Consider the following 17469-nt stretch of genomic DNA (forward strand, 5'->3'; position numbering starts at 1 on the left):
GATCGAAATGGAGGCTAGGAAAGAGAGTACAAATCACCTTCTCAGATCACAGCCTGGTGTGGCTACTGGGGTTCCCATATAGAAAGTGTTTCTAGGTACCCTCTGCAAATACGGAGGAATGGAGACAGAGCTGGGAGGTTAGTAGAAAGGAACAAACCTGGGTTCCTGCCAAGGACGAGTGGACTCCCTAAGGAAGGCAGCAGGGTTATTAGTCTCTGCCACAGAGTGGATTCTCCATCTTGCAGTGTCTCTATGAGTTGAGGCACATTTCTGTATAGTGTGTCACGAGGGGCAGTTTGCATGCTGAATTGCTGATGACTGTGTAGGAAAGGACTCAGGGATGTGCTCCTTCTGAGTTCTGTCTGCGTTAAGGCATCCTTGGACCACAGGCAGCAGCAGAGAAGCTGAGGGTTTGGTTATTGTGAGATACTGAGGAGCAAAAGTAAGAGTGTGAAGGTTACAGGCAGGATAAAGACTCATGGTATCGTGTCTTCCCTGCTATTTTTATATGCTGCTCACACAGCTGGATCTGTGTAAACCTGTCCATCCTCAGAGCTAGGAGTCCTGAAACTTGAACTCTCAGTACTGTAGGTAACTAAAAAGTTTAAGCTCAGGTTTCTCACCAAGTAAGTCTACCATCCTAGGAAATTATTTAATTTCTCTTAGGTTTAAATGAAAAATGATGCTAATAATTAGGACCAAATGCAGGATTGTGAAATTTAGTATATGCTATTTGAATTTAATACAGATTCAATGGATGACAACTTTTTAAACTTTAAAATATAAATTTTTCATTATTTCAGGAGCACTATAAGAATTTATAAAAATGGAAAAAAAATTAATACTTTAAAAGTTACTACTTACTGTTGGTGTGAAAAGTACCTTTGGTCTTGTGCATAGTTTTGTTCAACAGAGAGTGTGTTAGCATGCTTTCTGGTTGTGCAACAAATGCCTGAAACAGTCAACTTAACAAAGAGAAAAGCGTGACTTTTTGGCACCATTTTGGAGGTTGTGGCCTGTGACTTATGGCTCATCTTCTTTGCACTGAAAGTAGCTCACCATGAGGGGAGCACAATCTGGAGCAACCACTTGACCTGATGGACATAAAGAAGCTAGAAGGTGGAAGAGCAGGGTCTGGTGTCTCACCATCTGCTTCAAGGAGTCTAGAAGACACCCTCTTTTAAAGTCCCTCCCCATGGCCCCACACCCTGCTCCCTACAAAACAGTGCCAGGCTGGGCAAGCTTTAACACAGGACATTTCAGATCCAAACTGTTGCAGGAATTATAGATACCTAACATTCATTTCTGTATTTTGGGCCACTCAAAGAGAAATGACTTACCTAACTGTTCATGTTTGAACTTATAGAATGGCTGTTGTTTTTTTCTTTTTCTTTTTTCTCAAAAAAAAAAAAAAATTCCACAAGGATTTTTTTTCTTGTTTGTCTTTTAATTTTTAAAATATCCATTTTTAGAAAGTTCAACATACAGTTACTGTAATTAAGGTTCTATCTTCTGGGCCATGTGTAGCCTGTTCATTAACTGTAGCTCCTGGAAGCCGTCTTATTTCCTCTGTTTGCTTCTCATGTTAAGGTAGTTAAGTCACGCTTCAGTCATGTTTTTGAGATAGAAGTGAAAACTGTTTTGGCGAGAAGCATAAATTAAGGGATTAACTTTGTTTCCCCTTCATTTATACTGGGCAGATTTTAATAATAAATCTAATAAATGATACCCAAATATTTTATCAATTGGTAAGTTTTGCTTCTGTTTTATTATAGCTTTGGCTTCATTTATAGAATTCACAATTTCCATTTGTTTCTCAGTGATAAGCTCAATATGTACATCCAAAGCATTAACTACCATGCTGAGCTCACGCCATACCAAAGGTAATGCTTGGCTTTCCAGCTCCTTAGCCTGCAGCCCTCAGGTTGTGGAGTCTGTCTCCACAGAAGTCCAGAGTCTTGTGCCATTAGAGCTCTTGGGAATCCAGGACCGTGTTAAGGGATCATCGAAGTAGCTCACAGTAAGACCCCTGCAGGACGGGCAAATTAAGTATCTCAGTGAATCTTCCTCTGAGAGATAAACTCAATGCCATTGTACCAGCCCAGGGGTATTTGTGTATTTTAATGATTTATGAGATACAACTTTCATATTTTGAAAATTTAGCAATTGATCAATTTTCAGATCAACCTATCACTGTTTTAAGATTCAGACATGAATGTGCAATGGATGGTATGTCTTTTTTTCCCATGGGCTATATATGACATATATAATCCAGATAAGATTTTAAATATTACTAGAAGAAAAAGTATTTTTCAGTTCATGAAGGATTCAGTAAAGAGCTCTGGCTGTAATGTCCTTATTTTCTAAATTATGAAATGAGACTATAAAAGTTAAGTAGTTTGTCTACTATTCCCAAGTCAAGCATTGCACCAGTGCCAAATGTGGAGTAAAATATATCAGGTCGCAGAAGAGGACAGTGCAGCCAGTTCTGATGAAACTGGATAAGCTAGGGTCAGAGGGAAGGGGAGGAGGTCCTCCCCTATCAGGGGACTTGGGGAGGGGCATAGGAGGAGATGAGGGAAGGGAGGTGGAATTGGGAGGGGAGGAGGGAAGGGGCTACAGCTGGGATACAAAGTGAATAAACCGTAATTAATATAAAAATTTAATTAAAAAACATATCCTTTGATCTTCCAGTTGCATTTTTGGTATGTTTTATGTTGTTAATGTCAGTTGTTCCCAAATATTAGGGTGACAAAACATGATTGAGCCTTATAAAAAGATAAATATCTTTCCTACCTGTAGTTATTAGAGCTCAACAAACACAGTTATAAAGTAGATGATGGCTTTTTAAAACATGCATAGTACTGAAGTTTTCCCTACTGAAGTTGGTTTTTAAATGCCATGATTATATTTTAGATTATTATAGACTTAACTATAAAATACAGTTTCTAAAATAAAACAGCCTACTTTATGAGCTTTCTTTGACATATTTCCTTCTATCTTTTCCTGGCCTCCCTTGATTGTATAATCTTTGGTTCCATAGAGTAGACAGGTGGATGTGTGTGTCCTAGTTTGCTTCTCTGTTGCTGACCAGCAGCTTGGGGAGGAAAAGGTTTGTTTGGCATATGCCTTAGGTTACCATCAGTCCACACCAGAAAGATCAGAGCAGGAACTGAGACCGTAGAAGAATGCTACTTACTGGCTCATTCCCTCTGCTTTGCTCAGTTATCTTCTTATTCAGCCATGACCACCTGCCCAGTACGGCCCTCCTACACCAGTCATTAATTCAGAACACGCCCTGCAGATGTGCGCACAGACCAGTGGGAAGGAGGCAGGGTCTGTGCTGAGTCTTCCTCTTCCCAGGTGGCTCTGGTTTGTGGCAAGTCGATAAAACTAGTCAGCATAGTATGGGGAGAGTTTATACTTAGCTGAGATGCTCCAGGGTGGCTTAGAGCGGGCTTGCTAGAGTCAAAGTTGTGTGGGACAGGCACATGTTTTTAGGGATGCATTTTCTAAACCGTTATTAGAGAAAACCACATTTCTCTAAAGTAACATGTATAATCTTATGCTTATGTTTTATTAACTTGTTGATTATCTACAAACTTGATTTTGTAAACTTTTGATTCCCCACTAAATTTGTTAGGGTGAAAACAGTGTTAACATTATAAGATAAATATTTATATGTGTACATCAAAGTTCTTAATAGTTTTTAGGACATTTTCAGTGAGAGCAATGGTTGTGTAATCTGGTGTTTCAAATGTGATATGCCAAGAGAGGTGCATTGGCACATGTTCTAATCTCAACACTGGGAAGGCAAAGGCTGCAGGATTAGGAGTTGAAGGTTGTTGTTGCTTATATCTAGGCTAGATGAAACTTTATGTTAAAAATAGTTACAGAATAAAATTACAAAATAAAGTTACAGAATGACATTTGGCAGACAGCTCAGGACAATTACTATGGAATGAAGAAGATTTGAGAGTAAGAAATCCCGAACTGCTTGTCATGCTGCTGTGTATAGTACTCTGTGACTGAAAGCACTGCTAAGTAAACTGCTTTCAAGGTTTTTCATTTCCTTGGGAACCTGAAGGCGGGCAATCACAGAAGGGTGTACTTGATTGCCCACCTTACCCACGTGGGAGTCTGGTATCTCTGAATCTCTACGAATCTCATTCTTTTTATTTTGCTGGGTTCTGGGGAAGCCACAGACAGTTTTAACAGCTTTCATTCTTCTAAGAATCTTGAACTTAACTTACTTTTTTTTTTTTTTAATTTAGAAATTTGTTAATCAACTTTTTTTTTTTTCAGTGCAGTTTATTCAGGAACCTTGAACAATCCTCGGACCCTGGGGAAAGCCAGCCCACAGCTTAAATAGCCTCTGGGTAGCCAACCCCAGCGTGCCACGTGGGCAATGCAGATAGGTCCACATACATGGAAGCAAGCCAGATCCTCAGCCTTAGCCAAATGTGGAGTTGTTCGTGACAGAGAGCACTCACCATCGGAAGGTGGAAGGCGGAAACCAGCTCCTTCTTTAAGGCGCGGCATTACGCAGCTCTCTACAGTTCCCCCTTTTTGTTTTAGACGCATCAGGCAAGAGTAGAGGTCTGATCTCTGATATTAGAAATTAACTTACTTTTTTCTTCTATTGTACGATTTTAATAAGTCGGAAAAATAGCATTTTCTCTTAATTGAAAAGGGACCATTCGTGAGGCACTGAATGGCGACAGCGCTCAGTGGTTTGGGCCATCTTCTCAAAGGCAGCCCTGCTGCATTGATAGTCTGCATTACACGGCTCACAGTGTTCTTCTGTTGGAAGGACCAGGCAGACTCAGTGAGGCTTCAAAGGTCAGAGGTTACCCCTATGCCCTCACACAGACTAGTTTGATACGTAATGCATCCTTGCTGTACAGCAGACATGTGTTTGTATTGTATGATTTAATCTCAAAAGTCAAACCATGAGGAAGAGAAGATTGTTTCTGAGCAGTTAAGACAAGTTCCTCTGGGTCTTTCGCTGCAGGTAGGCTGCAGCAGGCTGGGTGTGGCTATTTGAGTTAGTGTGCCTTTACTTTGTGGGTGTAGAAAAGTGGCATAAAATGACTTAAGGGACCTTTGTTCGTAAGCGGCCCTCACAGCTGCCCACACTGTGCACATGCTCAGGGCTGGAGACAGCTGGAAGGATGACCAGGGCCTCTTCTTTCCTCTTGCTTTTTTCTCTCTTTCTCTTTTTTCTTTCTGTATAATTTTTGAATTAGAGCAGTAAAGGAGTTGGGATGTTTGTTGTATTTTCAAAGTTATTAACCTATTTTGGTAATTGAAAAAGGAAAATCAGAGATTTTAAGAAAAAATCTCATTTGATTAGTGTGATGTGCTGGTTATGGTAGTGGCCTGTGAGCCGAGCAATAAGATTGCCTTGCAAAAAGGAATGACTTTTTTATTATTAATTATAGCAGGACATCGTTTATATTTTTATTCTCCTGGGAGCCTTGACTGAAGCATTGTTTCAGCTAATTGTCAGTCGTGTGAACAGCCAGTTATAAGAATGAAGGTTTCTAACAACTTATTCATAAGAGTCTAATCCTCAGGACCAGCCAAAGTCACATTGTTTTAAAATTACTTTATCCTTTTAAGACAATGCTTAACAGTTTAGAAAAATGTTTAGGTAAAATGAAGTTACGTCATGAAGAAACCTGTCTGAACTTAAATCTTTCAGAGTAATACCTGTCCTGAAGAAGAGTTTATAAAGAGTTAAGTGTCTTATGTTTGTTGACTTGTGGTTTCTCATCGTATCATATTAATGAGTTTTCAATGTTCCGTGATTACTTTTCAGTGTATTTTGGGATCTCTACTGTGCAGCTCCAGAGAGACGGGAGACGTGTGAACACTCAAGTGAAGCAAAAGCCTTCCATGATTATGTAAGAGAACATACACTTTGAAAACAAAATTTCATTGCCAGTTTTTTTTTTTTCTAACCACTGCTCTTAAAAAATGTTTAACTTATTCCCATGGTACTTTTATATCATAAAAAAAAAATGGCTGCTAGTTTAAAAGGTCCATAGAAAATGATGTTTGATTTTGTGGAAACTTAGAGAGTAGGAATAAATCCTAATTATGAAAGGTACTTGTCATTAGGCACGTATGACTTGTAAAATCTCAGATCTGTGCAGTCATGTGTTTGCAATCTTGTAATCACAGTCTGTCTGAGTTGTCTCTTTGGTGGGGTGGAGGGTGGGGAGGAGATGCTGGAGATCAACCCCAGGGCCTCACACATGGTAGGCAGGTACTCCACTACTAAGCTACATACTCAGCTCATGAAATTTCAGATGTATATAAATGAAACAGCACTTCTTTATTTAAAAATTTATCTTAAGCTTCATGTAAATGATAAGCTCTTTTGCACAGAAGACAAAAACTACTGAATTAAAAATAAAGACTACTTCTTTTACTACTTCTCCAGAATTCTTTTCCTCAAATATAATTTATTGGAATTAAATATTAAAGAAGAGACCAAAATATTCCAGGCAAAATAAAAATATACTTTATTAAAAATCTTAAAGAAAGGCAGCAGACTTCTCTAGGCTTAAGCATTCTTTATAAATACTAATCCCACTTTAGAACAAGTTATATCGAAGGAAAAATTCTTTAGGGAAAAGTTATATATAAGCTAGTCCCATGAGGGATCTCCTTGTAGAGCTGACCAGAGAAGAAATAGTGATTGAACCTGGGATGGAGGAAATTCTGCCTTACTTTTCTGAAACTAGTCGAGTCTGAAGCCTCACAAATACCTATGGCACATGCTTAACGTAACCAGATGGATACATGTCCTGATGGTAGAGTGAAACATCATTCTGTGCAAAAATCTTTAAAGATGAGAAGCAGGTCTCAAAGGAGAAACATGCTTTGTTCTTCTACAAGAAAAAAAAATCAGTTAACAACTAAGAGGCTTGTCTAGAAAACGCAGAAGCCCTAAGACAGTGGTGGGGGCGTGTGCGGGTGGGGGAGGTTAGGCTGTTGGCTATGTGGCTGCGCCTGTGCCTGGCTGATGGCTTGTTGTGGCCGCTTTATCTGGTACTGGTTGCCTCCTCAGCTCCTGGGATGAGGAGAGGGGACATCTGTTGCTGAGCACAAAGGGAAAGGGAGAAATAGGCAAATCATCAGGGCTCCGAACACAGTGTTTACCTCAATGGTGTTGTTTAGCCTTTTACACTTGTGCAGAGACAGAAAGGAGAACAATGCTTCAACCATGAAGATTCCAAGGAATCTGCATAGAGTTGGATCCTTCATCTCTTCTGTTCCTCACACCAATGGAGACACATGCAGAGGCTGGTGTTACCGTTAAGTTGTAAACCTGCCTTCTAGTTTTTACAACTGGAAGGCATTAGAAAGAGCCAGTTCTCTGTTACTAAAGAAAATTTAACGTCTCAGTTTATAGTTTAAGAAACTCATTGGGACCAGAGAGATGGCTCAGTCACTGAGAGGAGTCACTGGTCTGAAACTGGCCTGGAGACCCTGAGCCTTCCTAAATATGGCACACTTCGTTCATGTGTTTCCCGATGGCCTTCGTCTCGATGGGTATTGAGTTTCTTACCTAATGAAATGACTAGGTTCTGCTAAGTAAGCAGTCTCTAAATAAGTACTTTTTATGATATTTTTGAACTGTAAAGCCATTAATGGAAGCATCTGAAGTAGTTGTTGACTGCCAACTGACCTGGAGTGAGAATACACCTCAGTGATACATCCGAGTGCACGTTCGTAATGGCATTTCTATAGTTTTAACAAAGCTGGAGAGTCGCTCTGACTGTGAGCGGCACCATCCCAGGAGAGACGGTGACAAGCACAGACCACTTCAGTCCTGTCCCCACAGAAGGACGAGAGATGCACTGTCAGGCACAGTAACTAATGACACTGCAGCTCATACATAGACTGCCCAAGTGTGCACCTTACATAAGTGCTTGCTCTGAGTGCAGTGGAGGAAAGGAAGTGGGAGAAATCTTTGCAGGTAATGAGGAAGATTAGGCATTGCCTGTGAGAACACTGTAAGCGGACATGCCCATCTAGGGCTGTTTGTATGTCAAAAATGACACAGTAAGGTGTTTTAGCATAAATAATGTTTCAAAATTATATTTACTGAGTTTATAGATTTCTTTTAATATGTACCTACCCATTCAAAGCCAAAGATAATTTTCATGAGAAACATTAAATGCCTACTTGTGGTTGCAGAAAAACATGTCTCCATTGAAGTTCATATTTCATTTTGACAAAAATTTTAATTGTCCATTTTAAGAAGAGAAATAAAAACTTACCAAAAAGTAAAAATGGTTTTAAGGAACTCTCCTGGATATAACATTCGTAAGCACTATATATATGTGTAAATTACACAAATTATGTAAGCAAAACCTAAAGAGATAAATGACCCAAAATTTGAGAAGATAATTAGCATTTTAGAGGGTAATATTCATTATTTACCTTTTTAAGCTTTTATCATTTCATTTTTAAAAGTAGGATCATTTTACTTCAATCAGGTAGATAAAAGCTAAGAAAAGATGAGGTAGATTTTAATCACCTGGCAATTTACAGATACAAGTAAGTTTATTCTAGAGTCAAGAAACAAATTTGTTTACTCTAAAGAATTTAGACATTGAAGAGAAAATATAATTCAGAATGCTTCCTTGGGAACTACCATAAATCATCAAAAAACATTAATTATAATATGAAATGATTGAATAATAGGCTCTAAAAACCATGACCTATTAGAATGTTAGCAAGATCACTCTGCTCGTCCTTGCCCCTCTTCTGCCCCAAGTCTTTCAAGCTCCTTGTATACACAAGACATAAACTGTACTAATCTGTTTCAGGAAGTGTACTATACAAGAATCTGGAAATACTGGTGAAAGTGTCTATAATCAAGTTAAGAAAATAAATGAGTTTCTAAAAACACAACAATTATAATTATAGACACTCAAGAAGCCCATGTGAACGCAAGGATGATCGTCACAGCTGTGGCAATGTGAGGCACTTGCTCTTATCTACCTGTTGTTTGGAAAGTCAGTCTCTAAGTGAGTTCAGCATTTCCTACAAAGCCTCTGTGATGAGCAGTAGGGCAGCTCTTTCCACACACACTGTGGGATTAGTTTCTTGTTTTAAAGATTTACTTGTGTATGCATGTGCCATGTGTGTACAGGTGCCAGGGGGATGTCAAACACCCTGGAGATGAATTTACAAGCCATTGTGAGATACCACACACACACACACACACACACACACACACACACACACAGTGCTGGGAACCACACTCAGGTCATGAAGTGTGTTTCTAAGTATAGGTAGTAAAATTTCTGCCTGAAACATGGAGTTATTTTTAAGAATATTAAAACTGTAGCAGTAGTTTAAGGTAGTTGATCCAGGGCTCAGATAAAGAGGAACCAAAGAAAGAACTAGGGATAGTACTGCAAGGAAGCTGTTCTGATGGTCTTGGAAAGGTTAAAGCCCTGAATTAGGATGCTGTGAAAGACTTTGAAATTAAACAGTAAATTGATAAAACAGGTCTCTCTCTCTCTTTTCTCTCTCTCTTTCTCTCTCTCTCTCTCACACACACACACACAGAGAGACAGACAGACAGACACACACACACGCACACAGAGAGAGAGGTACAGATACACACACACATATACACATGCATACACACACAGAAACAAACAGCCACATTTACACAGTATTTGTAGTTAGGAGCTGAAATTTGTGATACCATGATCAGAATTGCCAAACTGAAAAGATCATACAGAAGATGAGTTAAGCTGTAATAATGGAACAATTTAATGAGAAACACTGAGGCCTGGGGAGGGAAATTTAAGAAAAATGCTGAGATTTCAGGAAAGAATATCACTCAGTCAGATGGGTAGTGATACAAGTCAGTGCGGGACGCTGATAAGTCAGCGCCACAGCTGCGTGTCCCGTTGCGCAGCTCTCAGACTGTCCCCGTGTCAGGGTGCTCCCAGGGGTTCTGTATCTCAGAGCACTAATACAAATGGTTTGTGTATGTTAGGCCTTGGGTCCCTTGACCTTCAGAAGGTTAATGAAGCAAGCTGTAAGCTTCAAACTGTATCAGTGCCTGAGTGGTTTCTATAGGCTCCAGCTTTCGTTTCAAAGAAGTCATGTATTACATGGAGCAGGAGAGATTCAAATATTGGAGGAAATGAAATGCACCCAAATGGCTTGTTTTGAACCTTGGAATAATAGGTAGCAAGATCTCAGTATATTAGCAATCTTTCTTCTTTGCAACTGTTTTAGGAAGCATATATTAAACTGTCAGTTAAATAAAGAACAGCGTAAAAATGTAAATTATGAACAGATTCATAGACAAAGCATATTATTAGCTTTTAGAATATATTCCTTAGGGACATAAGCACACTTAAAAACTAAAAATATACATCATGTTCTATTTTGTTTTTCCTTATTTAATTTATACTCAATATAAATTGTTGAAGGCAAGAATACCTGAAATAATGTCCATTCTGCCATAGGAACATTGTAACAGTGTATATTACTTCTGTTTCCTTCCTTCCTTCCTTCCTTCCTTCCTTCCTTCCTTCCTTCCTTCCTTCCTTCCTTCCTCCCTCCCTCCCTCCCTCCCTCCCTCCCTCCCTCCCTCCCTCCCTCCCTTCTTTCCTTCCTTCCTTCCTTCCTTCCTTTTTTCTCTTTTTGTTTCTCTTCTCTTTTCTTTCTATACTTCCCTCCCCTTCCCTCCCCTCCCCTCCTCCCCTCTGTTCTTCTTTTCTTTTCTTTCAACTTGGCATAAGCCAAAAGTGATCTAGGAGAAGGAAAGTTCAGTTGAGAAAATACCTCTGTCAGATTGGCGTGTAGGCATATGTGTGGAGCATATTCTTAACTGATGACTGATGGTGTCAGATGGCCCACTGTGGTTAGGCACTGAGAAAGTGGTCCTGGGTGCTGTAAGAAAGCAGGTAGAGTAAGCATCATTTCTCCATGAACTTTGCATCAGTTCTTGTCTCTAGGTTTCTGTTTTGAGTTCGTGCCCTGTGTTCCTCAAGTGCACCGTGACATGGGATACGTGAGCCAAACAAACCGTGTCCTCCACAACTTGCAAGAGAGGGTGCACCAGAGCACTTTCATTATTACTTTCCCCCGCTTGTGCTTGATTTTTTTCTTTTTCTCCTTTGAGGCACAATTTCTCAGGATAACTGTCCTGGAACTGGAACATGCTTTGTAGACCAGCCTGGCCTCAAACTCACTGATATCCTCCTGCCTCTGCCTCCTGAGTGCAGGGATTAAAGGTGTGCGCCACCATGCCTGGCTGCTTATTTCTATCTCACTCCAATCCCCTTCATTATCATTACTTTAGAGAAGGTAAAGTATTTGGAGCTGGCCATATAATGATATGTCAAGGAAGAAAAAAAAAATTGAATGTCACAGACCTGTTCAGAAGCCTTTAATGATTAGTTTCTCATGAGATTGTTCATTTCCTGGGCTCCCTGAGAAACTCAGGAGCAGCTACATGTTTGTGTTCTTCTAGAATATTCAGGCTTATCTCATCAACATCTTTGAGTTTTTAAGAACAGATGTTGCTTAGAGAACTTTGTGCGTTTTCATACTCACGGTTAGCCAGGCAGCACCTAGACTGTCCTGTGTAAAGATGCGCACCTCTCTGTCAGTGCACATCCAAAGATCTGTTGGCCTTGTACTCACTTTCAAAATAAAAGTGGCTACAGACCTTCTTAGATGCCCACGTGTTCTTCCAATGGCTTCTTGGTCAATAATGGATTCTTTTCAAAATCAAGTTGTATTTAACTAGTCATCAACATTTTATAAGTTCCAGTGGGCCTCAGTAAACTCTCTTTTTAAGGCAATGAAACAGAGGCTTTGGGTGTAGCTCATTGATAGAACATTTGCCTAGTATGCAGATACTCATTTTATTATCTTCAGCATATTTCCTGATCTGTCCCTTCCCACTTACCCTCCCGTGGGAAGAGGCGAGTTTGCTCTAGTCCTTCAGATCAGTTCAAATTCTGCCTCTTTGGTAGAGACCTTTATCTTCTCTCAGTTGATTCCCTTTTTGGCATAGAAATGTGAGACTGGCTTTTAATATTATCAATTTGTTGTGTGTTCAAACCACTAAAGTAAGGTGTTTTCGCATTTCTGTTTTTTAATACACACAGAGTTAAAGTAATACAATGTTTCCTGCTCATACAATATTTGGAATGATAAATAGGTTCATTTTCGAGTTCAGACTACCTGTAAATCATATGGCAACACTAAGCTGTTATATTAGAAAAACATTATCTTTTTTGTATGTGCTCATTATATTTTGCCAAATAGATATAATAATAGAGTAGAAGCCATAGACCAAATTTAGAAAGTTTAGCTAGCATAAACGTTGCAAGACTCAGATAGTCTTATCATTTTTATCCAAAGAGACTCCAATAATGAATAATTGTTGCAATTTTCTACTCTTTTAGGCTTTTTGAGGGTGTGTGTGTGTATGTGTGTGTGTGTGTGTGTGTGTGTGTGTGTGTGTATTTTTATGTTTAAATGCCAGGAATTGAAACCATGTCCTCCCTCATGGTAAGCAATCATCCTACCACAGAATTCTATTCCCAGCTCAACGAGATGTGATACTCGTTTTTAAATACATACTATTATCACATTAGAATAATTGTTAGGAGTAGCCTTACTGGTTGTCATGTTGAGCTTGGCCTTTAATATCAGTTGTATGTTCTTACATTTTCTAAAGATAAAGGCAGTGATATTTCTAAAGATAAAGATACATGCTCTCTATATTGTGGTTTTGTCATTCCATCATCCAGAAAATCTGATGCCAGACTTCTCTAAGCTAACTTTTAATGATTCTCTTATAATTACTAGAATGTTAATGACCCTGAGTCAGGAAGGGCCCTGTGCTTCCATCCTTCCCACTGGGACACTTGCTCTGTGGCTGTATCTTCTTGGAATTATCCCTCTCAAAATACAGGGCACAATTTGTGTTAAAGATCAGGCTGTAGGTCCAGGCTACATGCTATCAGTAGGTCCACCCTACTGCATATCAGAATAATTACTGACCATTCACATTCCATGCCATTCCTTACTCTTCCTAAGGCTTTGAATGAGAATATCTATTGATTTTGTTGATTTTTTTTCTGAGTTATTTAGGCATTTCTGGTGTACTGAAGGCTTGATATTGATGCTTTTTAGTCATGGCTGTTTAGTTTAAGCAAAAAAGAGCTCAAGTATAGATTAAGAACTTTACAGGGCTGGAGAGATGGCTCACTGGTTAAGAACACTGGCTGCTCTTCTAGAGGACTGGTGTTCAATTCCCAGCACCCACATAGCAGCTCACTACTGTCTGTAATTCCAGAATCCAACACCCTTACACAGACATGCAGGCAAAACACCAGTGTACATAAAATAGAAATAAATAAATTAAAAAAAGAGCTTCATTTGCATCTCAGCTTTATTTATTTATTTGGCTCTGACTTTGGATTCATGTTTTTAAAATTTTTTTTTTCCTGAGACAGGATTTCTCTATGTAGTCCCCAGCTGTCCTGGAACTGGCTGTTATAGGCCAGGCTGGCCTCAGACTTACAGAGATCTTCCTGACTCTGCCTCCAGAGTGCTGAGATTAAAGCAGACATCATCATCCCCAGCAGGATGGATGTTTAGTTAGGAAGTGACCTGTAGTCCTGGAGAAGGAGAAAGTATGTTTTGCTTTGGAATGGGATTCAGAAATAGTTGCAAGAAATATTAACAGATCTCATACCATTTCAAAAATTTGCCCTCATACTAACACCTTACAAAATACTAATATAATAATTATACTGGAATGTTAACCTTGAAATAGTCTAATGTTTTATTGGAAATTGTATGCTTACGTGTACTTCAGTATATGTATTTAAGCTGATGTGACGTTTATCATAGGTTATATTTTCAAATCTACCTACCCATCAACAGACAGAGCAAGTATACCTACTGTGGCTTTTTTAATGTCTACAGCTGCCTCGTTAGTCTGTTATTAGTCAACGCCAGATTTATACTAAAGTGTATAATGATTGCTTTTTCTGAATTCAGGATTTATCTGTTAATAAAGTAAAGAATGATTACATTAGTAAAGGCTGCTTTCAGTGTAGGTCTTGTTTTTCATCTCTGTGCAGGGGTGGTTCACAGGGTAGGTGCTTCATCTGCACGTCCTTAGGTGTTTAGGTCAGAGTGAGGAACCCTTTACTTCTGTGCTGAATACACAATTGTTTTTATTCTCTGCTGTTAAGAACATTCAGTCCAAATTAACCGTGGACGTCACAAGGGAACCATTTATTAAAGAAAGGAGGCTTTCCTGACTGCTCTGATATTTATTCATTTTACTATTTTGTTGCTATTTATTTATTTTGCTTATTTGTTGTTAAGAAAAATGAGCAAAATAACTTGTTATAGAATTTAGTATTTTTATTTAAAAAGTTTGTGTTTCAAAAGTTGATTATCAAGTTATTTGTGGCTTTTATCTTTTCCTGTTTTTCTTATGTGTGCAGTTCTTCCTTACAGGAATTCTTTCCAGTAATTCTGAATTATATAAACAATGTCAAAACCATTATAGAAGGTTGGTGTGAATCTTCTTTTGTAACTAAAATGTGAGCAAAAGAAACCACATTGTTAATGTTTTGGGCCTGAAGTACATGCGGTGCATGCTTGTGGTCACGGGAGCATCTGACGGCTGGGCTGCAGCGCACTCATCCAACACTGACTCTATACATCTCTTACTTAACACAGTTTGTGCCATCGCAAATCTGTTTTTTACTTTTTTTTTCTTAATTAAAAGTCTGTTTATTGAGGTTTCAAAGCATAGTAGTAAGTGCTAAGAAGATAACATGGAAACAGAACTCCAGGCCCTGAGGATCTTCCCTTCCTAGGGAACACTTCACCAGTTGGTCACAGCAGCGCCTGCTCTCAGAGAAAAGTGGACAGCATTCTGTGGGGACACTGGAGGCTGAGCAGAGAACAGAAGGCTGTGCAGAGGAGCTGTTGAGAATTTGTTAAGCTTAGGAAGTGCAGAACACTGGAAGCCCCATCCCTCTCTGCATGTCCCCACGCTCCATAATACCCAGAAAGAAGTGAGCACGAAGTGCACATGTGCAGATTACTGCAGAAGGTTATAGGTGTCCTGCTTGGTTTCAGGAGGAAGCCTCTGGAGCCAGCTGGGTAACTACAAACTCGTTCTAGACGGGGCACATATTCTTCCCCACCTCCCAAGACCCACTCTCCCTCCCCCTCCCCTCAGACAAGAGCAGGACTCCCAGGGGCATCAACCAAACACAGCATAACATGCTACCATAAGACCATGCAGATACTCTCTCATCAAGGCTGAATAAGCAACCCAGTAGGAGGAAAAGGGTCCCTAAAGCAGGCCACAGAGTCAGAGACAGCCCCTGCTCTAGTTGTTAGGAACACCAAGCTCACAACCCTAACAGATGTGCAGAGGACCTAGGCCAGAGCCTTACAGGCACCCTGGTCTCTGAGCCCACTTGAATCCCTGTCTGCTGATTCTGTAGGCTGTGTTCTTGTAGTGTCCCGGATCCCTCTGGCTCCTTCAGTCTTTCCTCCTCCTCCTCCTCCTCCTCCTCCTCCTCCTCCTCCTCCTCCTCCTCCTCCTCCTCCTCCTCCAAAGCACTGCCCAAGCTCCACCTAATACTGCGCCATGGGATTCTGCATCTGCTTCTGCCAGTTGCTGGATGAAGTCTCTTCAGTTTCTGATGATGATTTATCTACACTCTAGTCCCAGAATGTCCTGCCCGCATGACAAACTGTAGGTTGGAGGTTTTGTGGCTGGGTCCCAATCCCTCACTTGAGACTTTGCCTGGTTACAGAGGATGGCTTGTTCAGGTTTTGTGTTTCCCAATGTTAGGAGTCTTCGCTAGTGTCACCCTCTTGGTTTCCATTGCACTTGGATTACACTTCACCTCTGAAATGGCCCCCAATTTCAGTCATCTTTCCCAGTATTCTCTTCCTGCATCCCCCATCACCCAATTCCTATGTTCCCATCTCCATCCACGTCAGATCACGCTTGAAATCTTTTTCCCCTTCCCAAGGAGATCCTTAAGTCCCCACTTAAGCCCTCCTTGTCACTTAGCTTCTCTGGGTCTGTTGACTGTATCATTGATTATCCTTGACTTTTCAGCTAATATCCACTTATAAGTGAGAACATACCATGTTTGTCTTTCTGAGTGTGGGTTATCTCACTCAGGATGAGCTTTTCTAATTTCCATCCAATTGCCAGCAAATTTCATGATTTTTTTTAACAGCTGAATAATATTCCATTGTGTAAATGTACCACTTTTTTTTTTTTCATAATTTTTTGGTTAAGGGACATCTAGGTTGTTTCCAGTTTCTGGCTATTGTGAATAAAGCTGCTATGAACATGGTTTGAGCATCTTTGGGTATATGCCCAGGAGTGGTATGGCTGGTTCTTGAGGTAGATCAGTTCCGTGTGCTTGGAAAATCTTTTCTCAGACTTTTATTCTCAGGTAATCATTGATGTTGAGGTATGGTTTTTGGATGCAGCAGAATGATGAATCCTATATTCTCATTCATTCTGTTAGTCTGTGTCTTTTTATTGGGATACTGAAACTATCAAGGACCAATGGTTATTTATTCCTGTTATTTTATTGTTGTTGTTGTTGGTGGTGGTGATATGTTTCTGTGTGTTTTCTTTTATTGGGTTTTGCTAGTGTGAGATTATTTATTGCCTTTGTATTTGTTAGTGTAGTTAACCTCCTTGGGTTGAAGTTTTCCTTCCAGTACCCTTTGTAGGGCTGGATTTGTGGCTAGATATGTTTAAATTCATCATGGAATATCTTGTTTTCTCCACCTATGCTCAAAAGTTTTGCTTGAGTATAATAGTCTTTGCTGCCGTCTGTGGTTCTTAGAGTCTGGAGCACATCTGTCCAGACCCTCTGGCTTTAGAGTCTCCATTGAGATGTCTAGTGTAAGCCAGGCATGATGGTACACGCCTTTAGTCCCAGCACTCAGGAGGCAGAGGCAGGTGGATCACTGTAAGTTCAAGGCTAGCGTGGTCTACAAAGTGAAATGAGTCCAGGACAGCCAAGAGAAACCCTGTCTCGAAAAACAAGACAAAACAGAAAAAGAGAAAGAAAAAGAAAAAGAAAAAGAAAAAGAAAGAAAAAGAAAAAAGAAAAGAGATGCCCAGTGTAACCCTAATAGGCATGCCTTTATATGTTGCCTGGCCTTTTTCCCTTGCAGCTTTTAATAGTCTGTCTTTGTTCTGTACATTTCGTGTTTTGATTATTATGTGGTAAGGGACTTTCTTTTCTGGTCCAATCTTTTTGGAAGTTCTGTAAGTTTCTTGTTCCTTTACAGGCATCTCCTTCCTTAGGTTAGGAAAATTGTCTTCTATGATTTTGTTAAAAGTATGTCCTGGGACTTTGAGGTGGGAATCTTCTTCTATTCTTATTATTC

General features: G+C 39.8%; 1 protein-coding gene across 9 annotated transcripts in view; it reads left to right on the forward strand.

The window, feature by feature from the left end:
* Positions 1-17469, forward strand: part of Ssbp2 (single stranded DNA binding protein 2) — a 281368-nt gene that overhangs the window by 126170 nt on the left and 137729 nt on the right. For all 9 annotated transcript variants that reach the window (XM_060377758.1, XM_060377754.1, XM_060377756.1 and 6 more), the window contains one exon: positions 5825-5909. In XM_060377758.1, the coding sequence (XP_060233741.1) occupies positions 5825-5909 (85 nt within the window). The remainder of the gene's footprint in view (positions 1-5824; positions 5910-17469) is intronic.

Source organism: Meriones unguiculatus, chromosome 2 (genome assembly GCF_030254825.1).
Source record: "Meriones unguiculatus strain TT.TT164.6M chromosome 2, Bangor_MerUng_6.1, whole genome shotgun sequence".
Classification (NCBI taxonomy): Eukaryota; Metazoa; Chordata; class Mammalia; order Rodentia; family Muridae; genus Meriones; species Meriones unguiculatus.